This window comes from Colius striatus, chromosome 22 (genome assembly GCF_028858725.1).
Source record: "Colius striatus isolate bColStr4 chromosome 22, bColStr4.1.hap1, whole genome shotgun sequence".
In the NCBI taxonomy this organism is placed as follows: domain Eukaryota; kingdom Metazoa; phylum Chordata; class Aves; order Coliiformes; family Coliidae; genus Colius; species Colius striatus.
The window spans coordinates 3961294-3983710 of NC_084780.1; the positions used below are offsets into that span (position 1 = coordinate 3961294).

The 22417-nt window shown below is 59.7% G+C and overlaps 2 protein-coding genes across 13 annotated transcripts; one reads left to right on the plus strand and one right to left on the minus strand.

The window, feature by feature from the left end:
- Positions 1-374: 374 nt before the first annotated feature.
- PRICKLE4 (prickle planar cell polarity protein 4) lies at positions 375-9117 on the plus strand. The gene is made up of 8 exons (XM_062013740.1): positions 375-568; positions 5089-5232; positions 5380-5481; positions 6431-6568; positions 6648-6848; positions 7076-7262; positions 7369-7689; positions 8194-9117. Exons 2-8 carry the CDS (start codon positions 5092-5094, stop codon positions 8676-8678), a joined length of 1575 nt encoding a protein of 524 aa, XP_061869724.1. The 5' UTR covers positions 375-568; positions 5089-5091; the 3' UTR covers positions 8679-9117.
- Positions 9118-9350: 233 nt separating this feature from the next.
- LOC133627541 (WAS/WASL-interacting protein family member 1-like) lies at positions 9351-21501 on the minus strand. 12 transcript variants are annotated; one of them, XM_062013595.1, is made up of 15 exons: positions 21465-21481; positions 17581-17624; positions 14704-14812; positions 14340-14444; positions 14020-14160; positions 13575-13943; positions 13353-13408; positions 13000-13130; positions 12718-12857; positions 12491-12616; positions 12112-12222; positions 11665-11871; positions 11360-11536; positions 10406-10513; positions 9351-9948 (listed from the first exon to the last, which is right to left on the minus strand). In XM_062013595.1, the coding sequence occupies exons 3-15, from the start codon at positions 14743-14745 to the stop codon at positions 9766-9768; spliced, it is 1896 nt and encodes a 631-aa protein (XP_061869579.1). In that variant the 5' UTR covers positions 14746-14812; positions 17581-17624; positions 21465-21481; the 3' UTR covers positions 9351-9765. The 12 variants fall into 12 exon arrangements, with proteins under 12 accessions (XP_061869579.1, XP_061869578.1, XP_061869580.1 ...); XM_062013594.1 differs by lacking the exon at positions 21465-21481 and adding an exon at positions 21184-21391; XM_062013596.1 differs by lacking the exon at positions 17581-17624 and having other exon boundaries at positions 21465-21501.
- Between the last annotated feature and the right edge of the window lie 916 nt (positions 21502-22417).

Sequence of the window (22417 nt, forward strand, 5' to 3'; positions counted from 1 at the left end):
GGGGGGTCACTGGAGGGGGTTTGGGGTAGAGAGAGGCTTTAGGGGGGTCACTGGAGGGGGTTTGGGGGCTCTGGGGCAGAGAGAGGCTTTAGGGGGTCACCCAAGCGGCAAGCCGGGGTGAAGCGAGGCTCGGAGCGAGGGAAGGGTGCGGACGCTCGGAAAATGAGAGGCAGAGAGCAAAAGCGATGACATCTAGAGCTCTTTCCCCTGTAGGGTTAATGTACCACCACCTACCCACCCACCCCCTTCCTCTCCGCCATCCTTTGCTCTTCCCTCCTCCTCCTCCTCGCCATTGGCTGTCTCGGCAGGTTTAAGCTAAAAAGCCTGTAATTAGGAGCGCGGCTGCCCCAGCTGCAGCTTCCTGGGCAGGCACATTAAACAACAACAAAAAAGAGAGAGGGAAGGGGGAAAAAAAAGAGACTGGTTTCCCCTGGCTGAGCTTGGATGTTTTCCTTTCGCTTTGCAGCGTTCTCCCGGCTCAGGCTCCACTCGCCGCCCGCAGCGGCTGCGGGACGGGACGGCCGGAGCGGGGCTGCAGCCGCCGCAGCCAGGCGCGGGGAAGGGGCAGGTACGTGGGGCTGGGGAGCTTTCCCAGAGCCTCCAGCTCGGCACATGTCTCAGAGGCTCTGGGAGATGGGATTTGGGAGGTGGGGAAGGACAATGGGAGGGTCCCGTCTGGGAATTGTCGGGGTTTGGGGCTGTTCTTTTAAGGGTGGGGTAAATGGGGGGAGCTGCGGGGTAGCGCTGCCCCTGTGGTCTTTATTTTTTGGGGGCCAACTCCCACTCTCACTCTGAGAGTGGGAGTTGGTGTTGGCTCTTGCACCCAGCTCTGCCATCCCCAGCACGCAGGTGTGTGGGCACAGGGCTGGCATAGCCCTGACCCGCTCCTGTAGCCCAGAGAGGGCTTTGGGAAGAAGTGTTGGCTCCACCAGCCCTCTTCCAGCGGGATTCAACAGGAGTGGGATGTTTGGGGAACCTTTCACCAGAGGCAATGTGGCCTCACCACACATCAGTGCTCCAGGATAAAATGTGGTGGCTGCAGGGGAGAGCTGGGGTGCAGGGTCTGGGTTTGTAAGCACAGATGGATGGTTAGGGTGGGTTAATGGGTTACTGCTCCTCACTGAGCCAGGGCAGCCACCTGCACTCTCAGAAGGGGGGAAAACACACCAAGAAAAGCCCTTTGCAGCACTGGCACATCCCCCCATGGAGCCACAGCCCCCTCTGCTCACGTAGAGGACACAGTGCTGGATGGCACAGCAGGAGGCTGAGACTCCTCTCATCATTTAGGGGGCTGCTGGTCCATGCTGGTGCCCAGCCAGAGGCACCCAAGCATTGCTGCACCTCATCCCATCACAGCTCCAAAAGCCACTGTGGGCTCCTTCGTGGGAGCTCAGGCGATCTGCCTTAGGCTGCATTGCAGGACTAGCTGCTCCAGCTTGCCTTGCCAGACCTCAGCTTATCTCTTCTCCAGAAGAGATGCATCTTTATTGCTCTGCATCTTTATTTTCCCCCTTGTACCTTCATTGCAGCTGTGTTGACAGGAGCTGAAGCAAAAACAGGTTCCCTTGTGGGTGAAGTGGTGAACACAGAGCTCTGGAAGCTGCCAGTGCTTTTGGGTGCTTGAAAGGGGATCTGGTCTTGTTGGTGATGGTGAGCTGTTGTGTTTCCTCAGGGCTGTGGAGCTGGAGAGAGTGTTTTGTGCTTCTGAAAAAAAGATAGGTTAGAAGACACTTTCAGCCCCCTCCAAGATGGAGAGATGACTTTAGAAAAGCAAAGGCTGTGGCAGAGATGCAGATCAGCCCCTGGCTGTGTTGGGAACAGTAAACCTGTGCTGAATGTGAATGGGCTGGGGTGGCTGCACTGCAAGTTAATGTGTGACCTTGGCAGGAGAGGGCTGGGAGCCCACACATGCTCCCACAGCCAGCTGGAGATGGGGCCTGCTCCCAGGGAGCCAAAGAAGATGAATATTGCCTTGAATTTTTAGCCTCTTGTACCCAGGGAGCTGCAACTGCTTTGCAAAGGGCTGTAGCTATGCTCAGAGCAGGAAGGGGAATCCTGTGGGGCCAGAGCCAGGCAATACCAGCACCAGGACTGGTGTCTGAATGGCTGTTTGCAGCCACACTAACCCCAAAAGGCTGTGAGCAGGCAGGGGAAGCACAGCCAGGACCTTGCCTGTCCTGTGGAGAGCTAAGCAATTAGTCTGGAGAAGCTCCCACAGGCAGGACAAAAAGGCTTTTAAAGCAGAGGCAAATGACAGGCAGTGGCACTCAGCCTGCCTGACTGGTCCCTCCTGTGTCCCTTCTAGGGGGATGCATTTCCAGCTTTGGGGTCTGCACTGGAGGAAGGAGCAGCTCCCCAAAGAGCCCTCCTGCCATCTCCCTTGGCACCTGCTCCAGGCTCTCCTGTCCCTGTTTTTGAGGGCAGAGAGCATCCCTGTATCCTTTCTGCAGGCCAGCAGGGAAGAACAATAGCAGGACTGCCTGGAGTGGTGAGAGAGGGCAGGAAGGAAGAGGGGACAGGGATGAGGAGCAGAGGAGACAGACCTGTTGGGGCTGCCTGGCTCCTTAGCATGGGAGGCACATACCACTGTCACTGTCTGGGGCTAATTACAGGGACTTGTCTCCAGCCCAGACGGCTGCCAGCCAGCATAATCACATCAAACCAGGCTGGGCTGGGCTCTCCAGCACAGCCCCATGGATTCCCAGCAGCCAGGGGCCCTGCCCTCTCTTCTCTCCCCCAAAATCACCCCACTGGGCTCCCTCCTGATGGCCCAGGGATGAGGTGCCCTGTGCATTCTGCTATGCTCTGGGGCCATGCAGGCACCACCAGCTCTGCTGGGTCCACAAGGGCATCAGAGAGGGCTGATTAACAGCAAAGCCTCAGATTAGACAAATGCATTTTGGAGGCTTAATAAGCCAGGCACAGCCTGGGACTGCCACCCATCCACATCTCATGGGGAGGGGAAAAGCAGAGACATGTGTTACCCAAACGAGGCAGCAGCAGAGCTGGTCACTGAGCCCATGGAGGTCCCCATTCAGCACCCCCAGGGCCACACACAGCCCTCTTGGAGAGCTGAGGCTGGTTTCTGGCCCAACACAGGGGTGGTACATTGGTCCTTCACCAAGTCAGCAAAGCCAGGATGCTCTGAGCTGCAAATACACGGAGCTGAGATGGATTATTTCATCCCTGTCCCCTCCAGAGTGAAGCACAGCCTCAGACAGCACCACACAACCATGCTTGCAGCCCTTCTGGACTAAGCCCAGGGCTGACAGACCCCCCAAAACCCAGGCAAGAACAACCAGCCCACTTGTTTTACCTCACTGATTAGCCAATCTGCAGCTTAATCATTGACCCAGGTGCATGGGAGGGAAACCTGAGCTGCCTGTGCTGATCCCAGCTGCTCCCAGTTCCAGAGCTGCCCATGCTTGGGTGCAGCAGCACTCTGGAGGAAGGGGCAGCTGTGGTGAGGGGAGCAGCCTGGGAGCAGGGGCTGAGCCAGGGCTGTTGGAGCTGTTTAATGAGAGCAGTGTGTGGCTGCTGGTGCTGGCCACAGTGGCCTGGGCAGGGGGTGAACCTGCACAAGTACCAGAGGGATGAGCTGCTGCTTCTCATGGTGATACAGGAGGACCTGGGTACCTGGCCTGGGGGTTGCCACCCCTCAGCCTGAGCCTGTCCCCAGTTGCTTGCTGTAGGAAACACTTTCCAGAGCAGCTGATCAATCCATGGAGGGTGTTACAGAGGGTGAACCCAGGGATGCTCTGGGAGCCTATTCGAGCACAGCACCAGGACTCGCCCCCTGCAGCTCAGCTCCATCCCACCCACATCCCACCCTCCCTCCCCACACCAGGGCAGGAAACGTGGGCAGAGGGCGTCAGGCTCTGGGCTGGCATCCAGGGAGCCCCAGGAGCCACCCCATGGCCACCTCTGCTTTGTTTTGGAAAGGCAGGCCAGGAAGGAAGCAAGCAGTGAGAGGCTCTGAGCGGGGCGGGGACGGGTTTCCAGTGCCTGACCATTATAACCATTAGGCAGGGGAGGTGGTGGCAGCTGGGTGAGCCAACCCCCAGGCAGGAACAGCAGCTCCAGGCAGAACAATAACAGCCTGAGGGGAATCCATTATTTTCCACTGAATTGGGCTGGAGCTTGGTCTCCTCACACTGCCGCTAGAAAAGGGCAGCAAAGGGCTGGTGGGAGCCAGGGAAAAGGTCCTTGTGTGGGCAAGTAAACAGGCAGTGGCATCACCCAAAACCTGCTCCAGCCTCAGCATGGACACCTCACAGAGTCACAGGATGGTGGGGGTTGGGAGGGACCTTTAGAGAGCATCTAGTCCAACTCCTCTGCTGCAGCAGGTCCCATGTAGATCAGGTCCTCAGTCCTGGGGCCAGTTCTGGGCTCCCCAGCTGCAGAGGGACAGGGAACTGCTGGAGAGAGGCCAGTGCAGGGACAGCAAGATGCTGAGGGGATGGAGCATCTTCCTTGTGAGGAAAGGCTGTGGGACCTGGGGCTGTTCGGCCTGGAGAAGAGAAGGCTGAGGAGGGATCTCATCAACACTTACAAGTACCTAAATGGTGGGTGTCAGGAGGTTGGAGCAGCACTTTTATTCTGTATCCAGTGCCAGGACAAGGGGTGATGGGATGAAGCTGGAACACAAAGAGTTCCAGATAAGGAAAACCTCTGTCAGTGTTGGAGTGAGGGAGCCCTGGCCCAGGCTGCCCAGGGAGGGTGTGGAGGCTCCTTCTCTGGGTCTTCCCTGCCTGGCTTCAACCCACCACCATCGTGTCGGTGCCTCCTGCTCAGCAGACAAAGCCTCATCCCTACACTTGGTGTGGGTTTGCTTATAACCCCTGCAGAGAGAGAGAAGCTGCTCTCAAAGCCCCCAGACTTTGGCAGTGGTTCACTCAAGGGTCTCAAGGCCACGGTGGTGCTGAGCATCATCCCGCTGCCCCTGCCCTGGGGTCCCTCCCGAGGACCAGGGGCTGCTCCTTCTGCTGCAGCACGGACACAGGCCCACGCTGGGCAGGCAGGATGATGCATGTCCTGGGGATGGGATGGTCCCTGAGGCTCTCCCTAGCTCTGACCCTCTCTCCCCAGCTCATGTCGCTGCCCAGCCCCACATGGCCCCAGCGGGACGAGCCCCCCCCCTGCGGCACCGCCATCGGCCCCCCCCCGGCCTCGTCCGACAGCGACTCCGGCTGTGCCCTGGAAGAGTACCCAGAGCCCCCCCCGGACCCCGAGGTGGGCACTACCCCAGCTCCCACCGCTCCCATCCCTGGCTGGTACCCTCAGCAGATCACCCCAGCACTGGGATGAAACAACCTCAAGCAATGCAGCTTGATGTCCCTGAAATCCTGCTGTGTGTCTGTCTCCCACCAACGTCCCCAGGTCCCGCTGTGCTCCAGCTCCTGCTCGCTGCCCTCTGCCCCTGACAGGACCCAGCTCCGTGCCAGAGCCCTCCTGCAGCAGCTGCCTCCTCAGGACTGTGATGTAAGACATGGTTTTGCTTGTTAAAGCCCCTGAAGCTGCTGCAGTCCCAGCCCTGCCCTCACCCTGCCCAGCCCAGCACTGACCCCTCAGCACCTCAGCCCCACGCCTTTGGGATCCCTCCAGGGCTGGGCACTGCCCCAGCTCCCTGGGCAGCCTGGCACAGGGGCTCACACCCCTCTCAGGGAAACAGTTCTGCCTCAGCTCCAGCCTCAACCTCCCCTGGGCCAACTGCAGCCCATTGCCTCTTGTCCTGTCATTCATGGCTGGGGAGCAGAGCCCGACCCCCAGCTCCCTGCAGCCTCCTGGCAGGGAGTGTCAGAGAGTGCTGCTGGCTGCCCTCAGCCTCCTCTTCTCCAGGCTCAACACCCCCATTCCCTCAGCCCCTCCCCAGCCCCTTGTGCTCCAGCCCCTTCCCCAGCTCTGTGCCCGGCTCTGGCCACGCTGCAGCCCCTCAGTGTCCCTGTGGCAGTGAGTGAGGGGCCCAGCACTGACACAGCCCTGGAGCTGCAGCCTCCCCAGGGCCCAGCACAGGGGACAATCCCTGCCCTGCTCCTGCTGCCACCCCACTGCTCATCCCAGCCAGGATGCCCTTTGCCCACTGGGCATGCTGCTGGCTCCTGTTCAGCTGCTATCAGTTAACACCTCCAGGTCCTTTCCCTCCAGCAGCTTTCCAGCCCCTCTGCCCCAGCCTGTGCCAATGTCTGGGTCTGATGTAGCCCAAGCCAAGGACCCAGCATTTGCTCTCATTAAACCTCACCCCATTGCCCTCAGCCCATGGCTCCAGCCTGCCCAGGGCCCTCTGCAGCCCCCTCATGCAGATAAACACTCCCACCCAGCTTTGTGTCATCTTCACACTGCCTGAGGGTGCCCTCAGAACCCTCATCCAGATGCTTGCTAGAGCTGTTAAGCAGCGTTGGCTGGGTGCTGCCCACCCTGCTGTCCCGTGCAGGAGCGGTACTGCCCCGGCCTGGCAGAGGAGGAGAGGCGGCTGCTACGAGCCTTCAGCGCCCGGCGGAGATGGGAGGCCCTGGGACAGGGGCTGGCACGTCCTGTGCCAGGCCCTCACCATGGCTGTCCCTGCAGGAAGGTGAGGCATCACCCCCCTGACCCCAGCACGGGGCAGCAGCCCTTCCCCAGGGACCCTGACCCCTCCCTGTGCCTTGCAGTGCGGCAGGAGGCTGAACAAGGGGGACCCGGGGGTTTCAGCATCTCGGCTGGGGGACCAGTTCTGGCACCCATCCTGCTTCTCCTGCCACCTCTGCCACCAGCCACTGGTGGACCTCATCTACTTCCAGCAGGACGGGAGGATCTACTGCGGCCGGCACCACGCCGAGCTCTTCCGACCCCGCTGTGCCTCCTGTGACCAGGTGGGTGCCGGGCAGGGAAGAGGCTTTTACCTCTCTGTTAGAAGCTCCTGTGCTTGGCTGAAGGCAGCAAAAGCAGCTGATGGGCAGGACGAGAAGTTCCCGAGCCTTGCAGAGAGCCCCGTGCCAAGGCACGGAGCCTCCCCTCTCCTCAGCCCAGCAAAGCACGCTCAGGGCTGCGGGTTTTCTCACTGGGTGCACAGAGGACGAGCCGTTTCTCCTCTCTCCAGCTGATCTTCATGGAGGAATGCATCGAGGCCGAGGGCCGGCGCTGGCACCTGCAGCACTTCTGCTGCCTGGAGTGCGACGCGCCGCTGTGCGGGCAGCGCTACGTGATGAGGAGCGGCCGGCCCTGCTGCTGCGGCTGCTTCGAGAGCCTGTTCGCCGAGCCGTGCCAGGCCTGCGGGGACCCCATCGGTACGGCCCCAGCCCCTGCCCCGGGCAGCCTGCATGGGGTGCCCCCGTGCATTGGCGTGGAGCGGTGGGGAAGAGCATCCCCCCCTGACCCAGGGTCGCTCCTCAGGTGCTGACAGCGAGGAGGCCACGCACCAGGGGCTGCACTGGCACGCGCGAGCCGCCTGCTTCTGCTGCAGCCTGTGCCGCAAACCGCTGCGGGGGCAGCCCCTCACAGCCCTCCGCGGCCGCCTCTTCTGCTCAGAGTCCTGCAGCCTGGGCCAGGACTCAGCCTCCACCGCCTCGGACTCCTCCGACTCAGCCTTTGCCTCGGCTCCGTCCCCAGACTCCACACCCCAGTCCCGAGCTGGCCCCGCGGGCAGGACCGTGCCGGGGACGGGCGGCAGCTCGGCGGCCGGGGGCTGCAGGCAGCGGGAGGATGCTGCAGCAGGTAGGGATCCTGCTGCACCCCGAGGCGGGGATGCAGGAGCAAAAGCAGGCTCTGCTCAGCCCCTGAGTACAGGGGATGTTGCACAGATTCAGCCTGAGCCAGGGCTGGAGCAGCGGTGATGAGCCCCCAGCCCACCTCCCACAGCAGTGGGGTTGGTTGGTACAACCCCCCGGTTCATCCTGAGACATCACTGGCCTCAAGTCGTCTTGGGAGGTTGAGGCTGGAGCTGAGGCAGAACTGCTTCCCTGAGAGGGGTGTGAGCCCCTGTGCCAGGCTGCCCAGGGAGCTGGGGGAGTGCCCAGCCCTGGAGGGATCCCAAAGGTGAGGTGCTGAGGGCCAGGGGTCAGTGGTGCTGGGCAGGGTGAGGGCAGGGCTGGGACTGCAGCAGCTTCAGGGGCTTTTCCAACAAAAACCCTTCTGTGATTCTCTGAATCACTGAGTGAGGGGCTGTGGCAGGGCAGGCTCAGCCTTCCCCTCCCTCACTCATCCTTGCTTTCCCTCCAGAGGCTGCTTTGGATCAGGCTCCTCTGCATCCCGCGTTCAGGAGCCTGGAGGACCGTGGAGCTGCCACAGAGCGGAGCAGGGATGCTGTGCACACAGGGATGCTGGGACCACCAGGCAGCCACCCCTCCACCTCCCAGCCCAGCACAGAGGGTCCCAACGAGCCTGAAGCCTTGAGCCATCCCATTTTGGGGGACCCTGACCCCCGAACATCCCCAGGCAATGGAAACCCCCCTTTCCCAGCTGGCACATCCCCTGCCCCGCACAGCCCACGGCCGGAGCACATGGAGCTGCAGGACATGACGGAGGAGGATGACTCCTGGTGTCCCACTTGCTCTTCATCTTCGGACTCGGAGGAAGAGGGTTTCTTCTTTGGGAAGCCCATCCCCAAGCCTGGGATGAATTCCCTGAGCAGGGAGCCCCCGGGGAGGGCCGGGGGCAGGACGGCGAAGGCGCGAGGCAGCAGCAGGCACTGCAGTGTGTCCTAGCAGCGAGGACTGGGGGGTCCTGCCAGCCCCTGCCCTGGTCTCAACACGTTCCAAGTGTGTTTTGGATGCAACCTGAGACTGGTGGGGAGAGGCCACTGGGATCCTTCCCCCCCTCCTCTTCCCCTGGCAGCTGCTGGCAAAGCACAGCTTGCAATTCCTGCTGGCCTCTCCCGCAATTAGGAACAGGTAAAGCAGGTCAGGAGCAGAGAGTGAGTCCACAGCCTGCACCAGGGCTCCCACCTCAGGGCAGGGCAGCCAGTGCTTGAGACAAGGGCAGCTGCCTGCATCATCCTGCTGTGGGGCTGCTGCTGGGGACCCACAGGGACAAGGTGGGATCCTTCCCTGGGACACCTCCCTGAAGGACAAGTGCCACTGCTGGGAGTTGTCTGTCCCTGCTGGCACTGAGGAGGGGACCAGGGGGAGCAGCTCTGCTGCTGTTTATGACGATGCTCCAATAAAGTTTGGCTGAAATCCGAACACAGGAGCCACCACATCTGCTCTGTCCCCTCACCCCGTCACTGGGGCATGGATGATGCCACCAGAGCAGTGTGATCCACAGAAGTGGCCGCTGTCCTCTGCCCCAGCCTGGGGTCCCCTATGGTGAGGTCACTGCAGGACCCCTTCCTCAGTGTCCCCAGGAGAGCAGGACTGGACTGACAGCAGAGCCAGGGCTGCAAAGATCACACATGGTTTATTTTTCAGACTGAAAACCAGCAACAATCCCTGGAGTTTGAGGCACATCCCTGCAAAGCAGGAATGGAGTGAGGAGCCAGGGCAGAGGGAAGGGAGCGAGGAGCCAGGGTGGAGGGGATCTCCCTGCAGCCACTCTCCCTCCCCCCACCTTCCAGTAAAACCAGCTTTGGCTGCACATACACCTCTGGGAAGGGCTAAAACTTAACACCCCCCCACCTCCATCTCCAAGAGAGATGGTGGGATGCAGAAACACATCTGCCCCACCTTGACCTGAGGGCTCAGCATCATCACAAGCACCCTGACACGCCAGCACGGCCCCCACCAACCCCAGCCTCGTGTGGTGAGAGGAGAGATGGGTCCATCTGCTCAGCCCAACCCCCTTTTCCCCCCCTTCTCAGGGGCTGAGGGTGGCTGAGTCGTAGCTGTCGATGAAATCCTCCAGCTCCCGGAGGTGGTGGATGCGGCCCTGGCGCAGGTTGGCCCTGAGCGCCAGCCCCAGCGCTGCCTCCATGGACGGCTCCTTCTGCAGCAGCATCGTGGCCACCACTGCAATGGTCAGGCTGAACTGCTGGTATGACTGCAGGGGAGCAGCACAGGGTCAGCAAAGGGTACCCCAAAACCTCCCTGCCCCTCCCCATGCTATTTTTATTCCCCTGGGGCTGGTGCATGACCCCAAAGCATCTGAGCCTTGGCAAACCACTTCTTGCCCACAAGCACCTTCTCCTGCAACCACCATCACCAGGATGACCCCAAAAATGCCCAATTCATGTCCCTCCTCAGAGAATCACAGAGTGGTGGGGGTTGGAAAGGTCCTGCAGAGCTCATCCAGCCCAAGCCCCTGCTAAAGCAGGTTCCCCTCGACCAGGGGGCACAGGAACGTGTCCAGGTGGGTTTGGAAACCTCCAGAGATCACCCAGCGTTGCTTCTTCCCCCACAGTTCAGAGCCACAGTTCAGAGGGCCTCAGGGGAGCCCTCCCACCCTGCCACAGATCCCCAACCCCCATGGGCCTCAGGCAGGGGCCACTGGGACTCACCAGCTCAATCTCCTCCTTCCTGGCCAGGACAGCAGCGGAGCGGAGGTCAGGGTCAGCCAGGGAGGGTGGCGGGAGTGTGGGGCAGAACTGGTGCTCAGTACCTGCAGCCTGGGGGGTGGAAAAGGAGAGGAAAGATCAGACACTTTGAAGGGGAGAGGGACTGGGCAAGGCTGGGGCCAAACTGGGGCTGCCAGTACCATTTACTAGCCAGGGACTGGTCACCCTGTGAGCAGACCTGCTGGGACCTTGGCTACTCGAGGTGCTGTTTTGCCACCATGGGTGCAAGAACTGCCCCCAGCCCCAGCAGCAATGGGCTGCAGTTGGCACAGGGGAGGTTGAGGTTGGAGCTGAGGCAGAACTGTTTCCCTGAGAGGGGTGTCAGCCCCTGTTCCAAGGCTGCCCAGGGAGCTGGGGGAGTGCCCAGCCCTGGAGGGATCCCAAAGCCATGGAGCTGAGGTGCTGAGGGCCAGGGGTCAGTGCTGAGCTGGGCAGGGTGAGGGCAGGGCTGGGACTCCAGCAGCTTCAGGGGCTTTTCCAACTGGAATGATTCTGTGAGCATTGCTGCCAAGGGCCCTGCTAGCAGATTTGCCCATTAGGCAGTATTTAAGCTGCTCTGCAATGCTCCCGTTTGCTTCATTAACGTTCCAGTCCCGGGGTCATTCATGCTCCAGCACACTTTCAAGCCTCCAGTTATTTTTTTGGCCTTTCTCCCATCTGTCTCCTGTTTATCAGCATCTCCAGTGCAGCCAACACTGGGGTTGCCACGGGCTCTGCCTCCAGACAAAGCAGCACTTCAAGCCCCAGCCTGTGATCCTGCAAACGGGGAGGCTGGAGGGATCCACCAGCGCTGCTCCCAGGCTGGGGCAGTGTCCCTGAGCCCAAGGCACCATGTGGGGACCCAGGGAGTGTCTGGGGGTGTGAGCACGAGGGAGAGGAGGCACCCTGAGCCCGTACCAGCTCTGTCTCACCAGCCCCAGGAGGGTGCTGGTTCTCCAGCGAGGTCTCTGGCACGGTGCAGGTATCAGAACAAGCTTGGCTGGGCTGTGCATCGGGCTCTGTGGTGGCTCCTGATGGGACCTGTGAATTTTCAGGTGTCTGAAGGCCACTGAGGAGCTGAGGGAGAGAAGGCAGCTGGGGAAGGAAGGCACAAGCAGCACAGGAGTGAGGGACACAGTGGTGCCAGCACAGCCCCTGCCTGTGGCAGTGCCTCGGGGGGCTCTGGCCCAGGGAGGGACACAAACACACCCCCCAAAACCCACCTCATCGTGGGCATCTTCTGCCTCAGCTTCTGCAGCTCCACTCAGCAGATGCTGCTGTCCCCAGGGGCAGAGCTCAGCACCCACCTCTGCAGCAGTACTGACTGTGGTGCAGACCCCCTCAGAGGGCTCTGGAGGGGCTGCTGGACTGGGGGGATGTGACCCACCAGCTGCAGCGGCCTCAGGGACGCTCGGGCTGCAGGGCTCTACCTGCACAAAGCATTACAGATGGTGAGGGTGGGCAACACTGCCCAGGGAAAGGGAGAAAGGGGCTTTGCCAGGTTGTGACATGATCTAGGTGGGACCTGCTTTGGCAAGGGGGGGTTGGGCTAGATGATGCCTAAAGGTCCCTTCCAACCCCCACCATTGTATGATATGATTCTAAGGGGACTGCAAGCTCCCACCTCCCCCCTGGCACTGCTTTTAGGTGGGAAGATGAGATGCTGATACCTCAAGGTGCTCCCCTGTCCCAGCAGTGCCCTTCTCCAGCGTTGCTGGCTCCATTTCTGAAGCAGAGGGGCTCTCACTGTCTGCAGGTTTCTGCCCAGCTCCTGGTTCAACCTGAGAACATGCAATGACATAAGGCCAAGACACGTGTGTGTCCCAGGGACAGGCAGGGTGCTAAAAACACCCAAAAGGAAACCACTGGGCTTTGCAGCCCTGGAGAAGAGTCAGGAAAATGTCCATGCCTGGCAAAGAGACAGCAAGGTGAAGAGCCAAAGGGCTGGATGAGAGAGAGAAGGAAGATGTTACTGGAGAGACCCTGAGCCAGCCCCCTCGAGGGGTGTGAGCATCCCTGCCTGTCCCCAGGACAGAGGTGCTCTCCTACCAGCGTCGCTCCTGCTGCCTCCTCCTCAGCCTCTGTCACAGCCTGGGCAGCAGCAGCTGGGCTCTTTGGAGGAGTGCTGGCTGGTTCAGGGGCCTCTGGAACCTCCCTGCTCACTGCTGGAGTGCTCTGGGGGAAAACACACTGGTTAGGGACACGGCAGCGTGGCACAGAGGGCTCAGACTGTGCAAACTGGGTCACTGATGGGGTAGGGGGGTGTAAAAACCCACAACCTGAATGTCCTGCTCCCTGCTCTCTGCTTCATCTTTGAGGGTAGTAGGTGGCTGAGGAGGATCAGGGTGACTTGGGTCTTTGCTCCCTGGTTGGCTCATCTCAGAGTGAGAAGACGACTTGAAGGACGATTTCTTCCCTGGGGAGCGAGAAACACAATGGGAGAGACTCCTTGCTCTGCCTGAGATGCTGAGGAGCAACATGGAGATGCTGCTGAGCACAGCCTGGAGCCCTCACAGCCCTGGGCAGCAGCTCAGGGTCGGTACAGGGTTGGCACAAACTTTTGAAGGGCCAAGGAGGGCACGGGAGGCGTTTGATGACCGTTAACTCTCGGTAGCTCTGGCGAAGGCGTTGGCAGCGTCTCCCACCTGGGCCATGATAGTCCCAGTCATTCTGGAAGCCCTCAGATTCCCTGCAGGGGCAAAGGCAGCCCCAGGGTGGGGGATTTAGGCTGGAAGGGGTTTCTGGTTCAATCCACCCCCCCCCGCCCCATCACCACCACCCTGAGCAGGGCCAGCTTCAGCTATCACCCTGTGGCCATGCACCAATGCAGAGCCTGGCCCCAGCCACCCTGCTTGCCACCCCACAGCTGCATGAACCCCCCAAGTCCCCCACCCATTGCATGGGCACCCACCCTGGCAGGCTGGAGGGGGGCCAGGGTGCGTGCTGCTCCTCGCCGGGCAGGAGCTCCTGCAGGGAAGGGAGCGGGTTCAGACATGGAGCAGGACAGGGGATGAAGAGCAGAGAAGCTGAGCTGTCACTGCCCCCAGCACCATGCAGGGAAACCTGTGCCCATGCATTGTCCTTGTCAGTGCCTCATTTCACATGCTCCCTGCCCTCTGTTGCCACCCCTCACCGGGTGCCAGTCCTCAGGTCCTTGGTTGCATTCTCTGTCATCCCAAGGGGGTGGCAGGGGATGTTCATTGGGTGCCTGCCTCCTATCCTCATTCCCATGGAAGTTTACAGGTCCTGGGAAGGGTCTGGAGTCCCAGGGACCAGGCTGCAATGGCAAATCAACAGTGAGAATGGTGGCATGCTGCCACACCACTGCCACCCCCCCAGGCCACATCCCCCTCACTGGGTGCCAGTCCTCAGGTCTTTGTTTTTTTTCCCTGTGATCCCGAGGGGGTGGCAGGGGATGGTCAGTGGGTGCCCATCTCCTGTCTTCAGCATCCCCATGGAAGTCATCAGGGGAAGGGAAGGGTCCAGAGTACCAGGGACCAGGCTGCAATGGCAAATCAGCATCAGTGAGGATGGAGTAGCCACACAGATGGCACCTCCAAAGCTCACATCCTCCTCACCGGCTCCCAGTCCTCTGCAAAGTACTCCTGATGTCCTTGGTTGTCTTCTCTGTTGGCCCAAGGGGGTGGTAGGGGATGGTCCCATCTCCTGTCCTCATTTCCATGGGAGCCAGGGAAGGGTCTGTAGTCCCAGGGGCCTGGCTGCAATGGCAAATCAACAGTGGCATGGATGGTGGCTCACAGATCCCCCTCTGTGCCACAGCCCTCAGCTCTCTCTGCCTCTCATGCTCCTGGCTTTGGCCACCCCAGATGTGTAGGTGAATCCCAAAAGCACCCATTTCCCCTGGCACAGCTGCTCACCTCAACCCCTGCCTCCTTACCAGGTGCCATCTAGCCCTGCCCCTCCTCCATGGGTGCTCCCAGGGGGGATCATCCTGGGCTCTGTGAGGGCCAGCTGCTCGTGGTCCACGCTGCCACGGATGAGGCTGTGGAGAGGGAACAGTGAGATGGAAGCAGGATGAGACCCTCACCTTCACCCTTGTGCCAGCTGGATGTTAGCAGAGACAAAGAGCCCAGAGCCTATCCACCCTCCCCTCCCAGCTGAGGTCCCAGATGATTCCCAACTCTTCCCCCCTACCCTGGAGATGCTCCCCTGCTCCATCTCTGCCCTACCAAGCTCCTCCACTCCCAATCACATTGGCAGCCCAAGCTGCACAGCAGCAGGCAGCTCACAAGACCACCTACCTTCCTGGGGAAGCCCCTCCTGCAGCCCCATGGTGGGAACATCTTGTCAAAAAGCTCGTTCTGGCCCAAGTCTCAGTGAGGAGAATGGCCCCAGGACGTCAGCACCCAGCTGCAAAGGAAGAGGCAGGGGTGGGCACAGCCCCCAGGACGTCACTGCTGGCTGGAGGATGGCTGCTGCTCAGGAGCCCCGTGGGTCACCCCCAGAGCCTCACAGCACGAGGGGTCACTGTGGTGACTCCCCTTCCTTCCCTCAGCAACTCTGTCCTGTATGGTGTGTGACAGCAAACACCCCTGAGAGCCCCCACTGGCACTGAGCCACAGCAGGGGCTGAGCTCTGGAAGAGTGAAGTCAACTTAAAGAGACAGGAATAGGGTTGAAGGTGCAGTTTGCCTGTGGGCTGTGGCTGGCTGTTGGATCCCAGCTGTAGGGAGCTGCATAGCAAAAGCAGCTCTGTGAAAGCAGAATTCAGGGCAGAGCCAGCTGAGGATCTCACCAGCACAATGATATTCTGCCCTGCTGAGGCCTCATCTGGAGTCCTGGGGCCAGTTCTGGGCTCCCCAGCTGCAGAGGGACAGGGAACTGCTGGAGAGAGGCCAGTGCAGGGCCAGCAAGATGCTGAGGGGATGGAGCATCTTCCTTGTGAGGAAAGGCTGTGGGACCTGGGGCTGTTCAGCCTGGAGAAGAGAAGGCTGAGGGGGGAGTCTCAGCAACACTGACAAGTACCTAAAGGCTGGGTGTCAGGAGGATGGGGTGGCACTTTGTTCTGTGGTGCCCAGTGCCAGCACAAGGGCTGATGGGCATCAGTTGGAACACAAACAGTTCCACTTCAATACAAGGAGAAAGTCCTTTGGTGCTGAGGTGAGGGAGCCCTGGCCCAGGCTGCCCAGGGAGGGTGTGGAGGCTCCTTCTCAGGAGGTTTCCAACCCCACTGGACACGTTCCTGTGCCCCCTGAGCCAGGGGAACCTGCTTTAGCAGGGGCTGGGGCTGGAGCAGCTCTGCAGGGCCCTTCCCACCCTCTACCATTCTGTGATCTTCCTGGCCAGGGATGCTCAACTGTGTGACACTGCAGGTCACCTTAATTGCAATCAGGAGTGTTTCCTGTCTCATCATTGCTTTTGTTACTGTGAAGCCCATAAATACTTTTATCCATGAATATTGGAATAACTCCAACTGTCAGATCTACACAGCAAGAACTTGCAAGTAGTTGGATGGTGGATACTGGTCATTCCAATGTTTAATCCCTTCCTCCTGAGCCCAGTGGGGACTTTTGTCCCCCGTTGAGGTACTGAGGCCTGAGCAGCAGGCCCTGAACCAAAGCTGACCTCTAGATGAACCTCCCAAACAAACATTAAACATCAGCTTTGTCTCTGATCGTTAGTGACATATGGATGAGCATCAGCAAAAGGTGTGACTTAGATCAAACACAATCACTAGTGAAGACAGATGTCATGAGAACGTATTCCTCTCCTTGTTTAGACGCTGACTCTCAAGGCCATGGAACCAGGTGTCTGGCCTTGTCTGGAAATGTGTGGTCAAAGCCAAATAAACTCCCTTAGTTCCTCCTTGAGCCCTGGCCAGGCTTTGGGTGGCATCTCAAAGGAGAGTGAAACCAGATGTTTCTGCATGCCAAGTTATGTTCAACTTGTCCATTCAACAGTAGCAAAAGCTGGATCCTCTTGCAGGGACTTTGGAGACCTCACCTATGGATGCAGCTCCCAGCTGCTGGGAGAGGTTCTCCAAAGGTTCTCCTCACTGCAACCAGAGCTCCCTAGTGCCTGTGGATCTAGATGATGGCAGTTAAGGCAATTGGTGATGTGTTTATTAATCACTATAGCTAACCTTAAGCAGCAATGGTTCAGTGCATTACTCTGGCTTTATTCTTGCTGTATCATTTCACTTAGTGATTTAAACATAATCAGCCCATTTCCTTCCTACTTGGTGTCTGTGTCCTTTGTGCTGACCCCATCTGTTAATCAAACATTCCCAAACACCATCCCATGGACACTGGATGGACATTGTGCACGTGCCCATGTCACACAGCTGGGCAGCAGTAGGGCAGCTGGGGATGAAGCTGGGTATTGTTCTAACCCAGACCTGCCCTCAGAGCCTTTTCCAACGTGTAGTTGGGTTGTGACAGCTCCCAGCTGAGCCCTGAGTGCTGGGTCACCTCCAGAGCCATGTGCCATCAGCACCAGCCAGCAGCCACAGGAGATGGGTGAGCTGGGGGCCACGCAGACCCACTCCCCATGCCAGGAGGGCACACAGGTCCCAGAACACCAGGGCTGCTCCCCTGGCACCAGGAACCTTCCTCACTCTGCCCAGAGCAGCTCCCCTTGCCTTCCCAAGCCTTTCCTTGCTCACAGCCACGTTTCAATCAATCACCCTCTGCCAACCACACAGGTCACAGCACCCACTGGCTCCAGCTCACTATTGTCCCAAGGGATCCTGGTCAAGCTGCTCCCCTGGCACTGGAGCAGGGACAAAGTGCCACTGGTGCCCCTGGGGCAGCCCCACAGCACGAGCCTCAGGCCAGGCTGCATCCCTGCCCCTTGCTGCTCCCATGGGACAGCCTGGCATGAACACAGTTCGTGCTCTCTGTCAGGGAGAGGGGCTCAAACCCCGTGGATGCAAAAAGCCATTGCCCAGGGCTCCCAGGACAGCCTTTGTGGCCACGAGGATCTGGGATTAGGGCTTCTTCTAAGAGCCACCATCCCCATGGGCAGGGGATGCTCTGACCCAGAAGGAGCTGACCCCAGCCCAGTTGGGGCACTGGGCTCCCAGAGCCACCAGTTACCACTCACAGCCTTCACCCAGGCTGGCAGCACCGAGTGTGAAAGAGAGAAAATAGCACTCCTGTCCCCAGATTTGGGCTTTACCTGGCAGATCAGTCCCAGGTGGCCCTGCAAAACAGCTCACTCACCTGGAAAGAGAGACTTCAGCTGAGATGTAGGGGTCTGACAGAGAGTCCTGCATCCCAGTGCAGCTTCCTGCAGCCCTGGGGGCTGCCAGCTCTTCCCCTTCACCCAGCATTTGCTGGCTGCAAACCAATAGCAAGGACTCCTGATGGCAGCCAGGTGCTAATTTCCCCCAGGCAGCTCCTTCCCAGCCCTTGAAAGCACTTGATTTCCCTTCCTTGACAGCCAAACTGCCATACCCTCCAGGAGCTTTTACTCCTGTTTGCAGAGCATCTCCATGCACTGATTTCAGCTGCTGAGAGAACAAACACTATCAGAGGAAGCACAGATGAGGCTGACAGCCCCCTGCCTCATTTCCTGAGGGCTGCACAGACCCCAGGCAGCACTTTTTCTCAGACTCCCCTCTGGTAACCCAAGACCAGCCAAATTCCTCTGGTTTAAAGCAGACTGATGCAACACTTGCAAAACTCTGCACCTCATCAGCCTCCGGGCACAGCCCTTGTTCCTGCTCCAGCTCCACCTCCACAGCTCCTCTGAGCAAGGGAGGGTACACCCTGTACCCTCAGGCCACAAAAGGTTGTGCAAGGAAGGACCCTGCACCCCCAGGGCACATGAGGGACCCCTCCTCCCCATCTCCCTGCAGTCCCACAGGGCACAGCACTCCCAGGAGCTTTTTAGCACTGAATGTGTTAGTACAAGGCACAGGCATCTCTCCCTGGGCCTAGTGATGAGATCTATCACCTTCCCCAAAGCTTAATGAACATCTGTGTTGTGTCAGGGTCTGACAGCAGTGGGAGGTTTTATGAAGGGCTGGGAATGCTTTGGTAACAAGCTGGCCTGCCCAGCAATGCAAACTCTGGCACCCACACAGCAGTTTGTGACCTTACAGGAACACAGGGAGGAGATAAGGGAGAAACAGGGAGGCTCAAAGCGAGCTCACCAGTGCCAAAAGTTAGCAGAGGAAGAGATAAAAGAGAAGAACACAAAGTCTGAGATGGAGTAAAATCCTTCAGACACAACAAAGGAGTTGGTGGGGACAGGGCAGCCTGTGGCCCATCAGACCTGGCTGCTTCTCAAAGCTGCTCCCACCAGGCAGATAACACACAGCTTTCCAGCTGCTCAGTTAATTATAGTCTCCAATAGCTATAAATCAATTCACTAACTGGGTGGATCAGTTAGGTCTTTGGGATTTGGGAAAGGAATACAGCAGCAGGGCTGCAGCCTGGATGGACACTGTCATGGTACATCCCCCTTGAGAGGCTCTGTAGCCCCGCAGCTCCTCAGCTGGTACTCACCGGAGCCTGGCTCAGGCAGAGCAGGGAAACAGGACTAGCAGGAAAGCTACACTAATTGCTAGAATAGGATAAACTACTCTGAGTGCCCAAAATCATGGAATAATTTTGGTTAGAAAGGACCTTTAAGTTCATTCAACCCCTCCCCTCACACTGCCAAGCCCCCAACTAACCCACAGCCCTCAGCACAACAAAGCTCTCAGCACAGCCAGTGGCCAGTTCTCCTTCCACAAAGGATCCTTAGAAGAACTTGCCCATCCCTGGTGGCATCAGGTGACACACAGGACATGCCAAAAGGTGCAAACCTCCTGGGGTTTGGGGCTCTGTAGTGGCTGCCTCTGCTTGGGACAGGCTCCTTTAGCAGCTCTCAGTCCCACAAGCTGCTTTTTCCAGGCACAACACTTCAGGCACAGAACACAAGAGCTGGTGCAGGGTTGAGGCCCCATCTCAGTGCACTGATCTGGACCAAGTTTGCCCAGCAAACACCCCAGATCTGGACCCAGCTCACCCAGCAAACACCTCAGACTTGGACACAGTGAACACCCCAGATCTGGACCCAACTCACCCAGTAAACACCCCAGATCTGGTCCCTGCTCATCCAGCAAACACCTCAGACCTGGACCCAACTCACCCAGCAAACACCCCAGATCTGGTCCCTGCTCACCCAGCAAACACCCCAGATCTGGTCCCTGCTCACCCAGCAAACACCCCATGTGAAGTGTGTTCACCTGATTCATGTCAATACGAAACAATGCCAGGGCCCCAGGCTGAAATGTGGCCATTCTGTTTGTGCTTGTGGAAGTGCAGGCTTAGAAGAAGCAGGATGCTATGTATATACTTCCTGTTTTTTTTTCCTAAAAACCATCTAACATAGTTCCTACTTCTTGCAAAAGCCACTTAACAAGCATTCTGGTATGCCAGCTTACACTGGTTTTGTTGCTAACTGCATGGTGCTAAGCAAGAAAAGTCTATTGGGTGCCTGCACTCAATAAAGGTGAGCCGAGGAAGACTACTGACTTCATCCACTGACCAACAGATGGGAGTCAAGAAAGACCCCAAGAGGTGAAGAGGGCATGTGCCAAAAAAGCTATGCCCATTCCTGGACATCATTAGCAAAGGCCAACCCTTTCCTGAGACACAGCTATGAATATGTATTAGCAGAAGTCAGGAGCTGTACAGGGTGCGTCTTGGCTGCGCAGAGACTCCCTGCACACCCAGCGCTGTCTGCTTGCCTCTGTTCACTTCATAAACTGTAAACCTGAACTGGAATCCTGTTTGAGACGAAATCATTTATCACACCCCAGCTCTGGACCCAGCTCATCCAGCAAATACCTCAGACTTGGACCCAGCTCATCCAGCAAACACCCCAGATCTGGACCCAGCTCACCCAGATCTGGACCCAGCAAACACCCCAGATCTGGACCCAGCAAACACCCCAGATCTGGACCCAGCAAACACCCCAGATCTGGACCCAGCTCACCCAGATCTGGACCCAGCAAACATCCCAGATCTGGACCCAGCTCACCCAGATCTGGACCCAGCAAACACCTCAGATTTGGACCCAGCTCATCCAGCAAACATCTCAGATCTGGACCCAGCAAACACCCCAGATCTGGACCCAGCAAACACCCCAGATCTGGACCCAGCTCATACAGCAAACACCCCAAAACTGGTCCCAGATGACCCAGCAAACACCCCAGATCTGGACACAGCTCACCCAGCAAACAGCCCAGATCTGGACCCAGCTCACACCCTGTCCAGCCGGTAACCAGCCATCACAGCGACCCTGACTCCTCCATCCCCAATTGTTTGATGTGGAACCACGCGGGCACAGCAATACAAAACCTGCCACCGAAGAGCGCGGAAATGGGGCAGGGGCAGCCGCGATGGCAGTGACATCAGTACCAGGGCACTGAGAATCGCTGATGGATGCCCAGATGTATGCCCCGACAGCGAGCACACGTGCAATGCCTGCCGGTGCCAGCGCCGGGGAGCCGCCTCCGATGGGCACGGGCTGAGGGGGGGCGGGAAAGGCTCCGGGGGCTCCACGGACAGCCGCAAACCGCAGCGAACGAGCAGGAAGGAGCCGAGGGGAGGCCGCGGGGACCCGGCGCAGCGGGGACGGGGAGGCGCGGGACGGGGCACGGGACGGGACGGAAGGCCGGAGGCCCTCCACCCGCCCCCCGGTGCCCAGGCAGCGCAGAGCCAGCCCGGGAGGTCGCTCACGGTCCCCGGGGCCGCCCCATGGCTCCCCACGCGGTTTCGCCGTTACCTTGTCTCCGTCTCCCCTCACGGCAGCGGCGGCGGCGCCGGGAGCGGCTGCGCCTGAGGGACCCCGGCGCAGCGGTGCGGGGGCGCCCGCGGGGGTTACCCTGTCTGCGGCGCACCGGGGCTGCTAAAAACCAGTCGTGCACAACCGGGGACCTGCACCGGGACCCCCAGCGAGGAGCAAGTGGGGGCTGCCCCTCTCTTTGCGCCGTCCCCCCTTTGCAGACCGTCCCCGGCCCCCCCCTCCCCCCACGCTCCGGCCCCGCCGCACGCGCTGCCCCTCACCACCGCGCCGTGACGTCACGTCCGGAGCGGCGCGTGCCGGCGGCATGGCGGCGGCGGCGGCGGCGGGGCCCGGGGCGGCGGCGGCCGCGGGGCTGGGGCTGCGCGGCTGGCTGCGGAGCGCCTACCGCTTCGCCACCGACCGCAACGACTTCCGCAGGTCGGCGGCGGGCGCGATGGGAGGGGAGGGGATGGGATGGGATGGGATGGGAGGGAGGCGGGAGCGGCAGCGGGACGCAGCGCGGCCGGTCTGTGTTGCAGGAACCTGCTGGTGAATTTGGGCCTGTTCGCCGCTGGCGTCTGGGTCGCCCGGAACCTGACGGACATCGACCTGATGGCCCCGCAGCCCGGCCCGTAGCGGCGGTGAGTGCTCGAGGAGCGGAGGAGCTGTGGATAAGTGACCGCACCCCCCCCCCCAACCCCCGCCGGTACCGGGCCCCCCCGGGAAGGGACGGGCAAAAGATACGGGGGTACCAGTGGGGCTGAGCCCTGGCAGCCGTCCCGTTCCTCCCGGGAGCTGCAGAGCTCAGATGGAATCCCAGCGCGGTGAGGGTGGGAAGGGCCCTGCAGAACTCATCCAGCCCAGCCCCTGCTAAAACAGGTTCCCCTGGCTCAGGGGGCACAGGAACGTGTCCAGGTGGGGTTGGAAACCTCCTGAGAAGGAGCCTCCACACCCTCCCTGGGCAGCCTGGGCCAGGGCTCCCTCACCTCAGCACCGAAGGACTTGCTCCTTGTGTTCCAGTGGAACTGTTTGTGTTCCAACTGATGCCCATCAGCCCTTGTCCTGGCACTGGACACTGCCCCAGATCCCACAACACAGATGTTCCTGTCCCCTCGGCATCTTGGCAGCCCTGCACTGGCCTCTGTCAAATAAACTTTAGATAAATTGTCAGCCACTGGTCAACTGGACACAAATCAGGCTTCTCTAACTCTGCTTCATCCCTGACCTAGGAAGG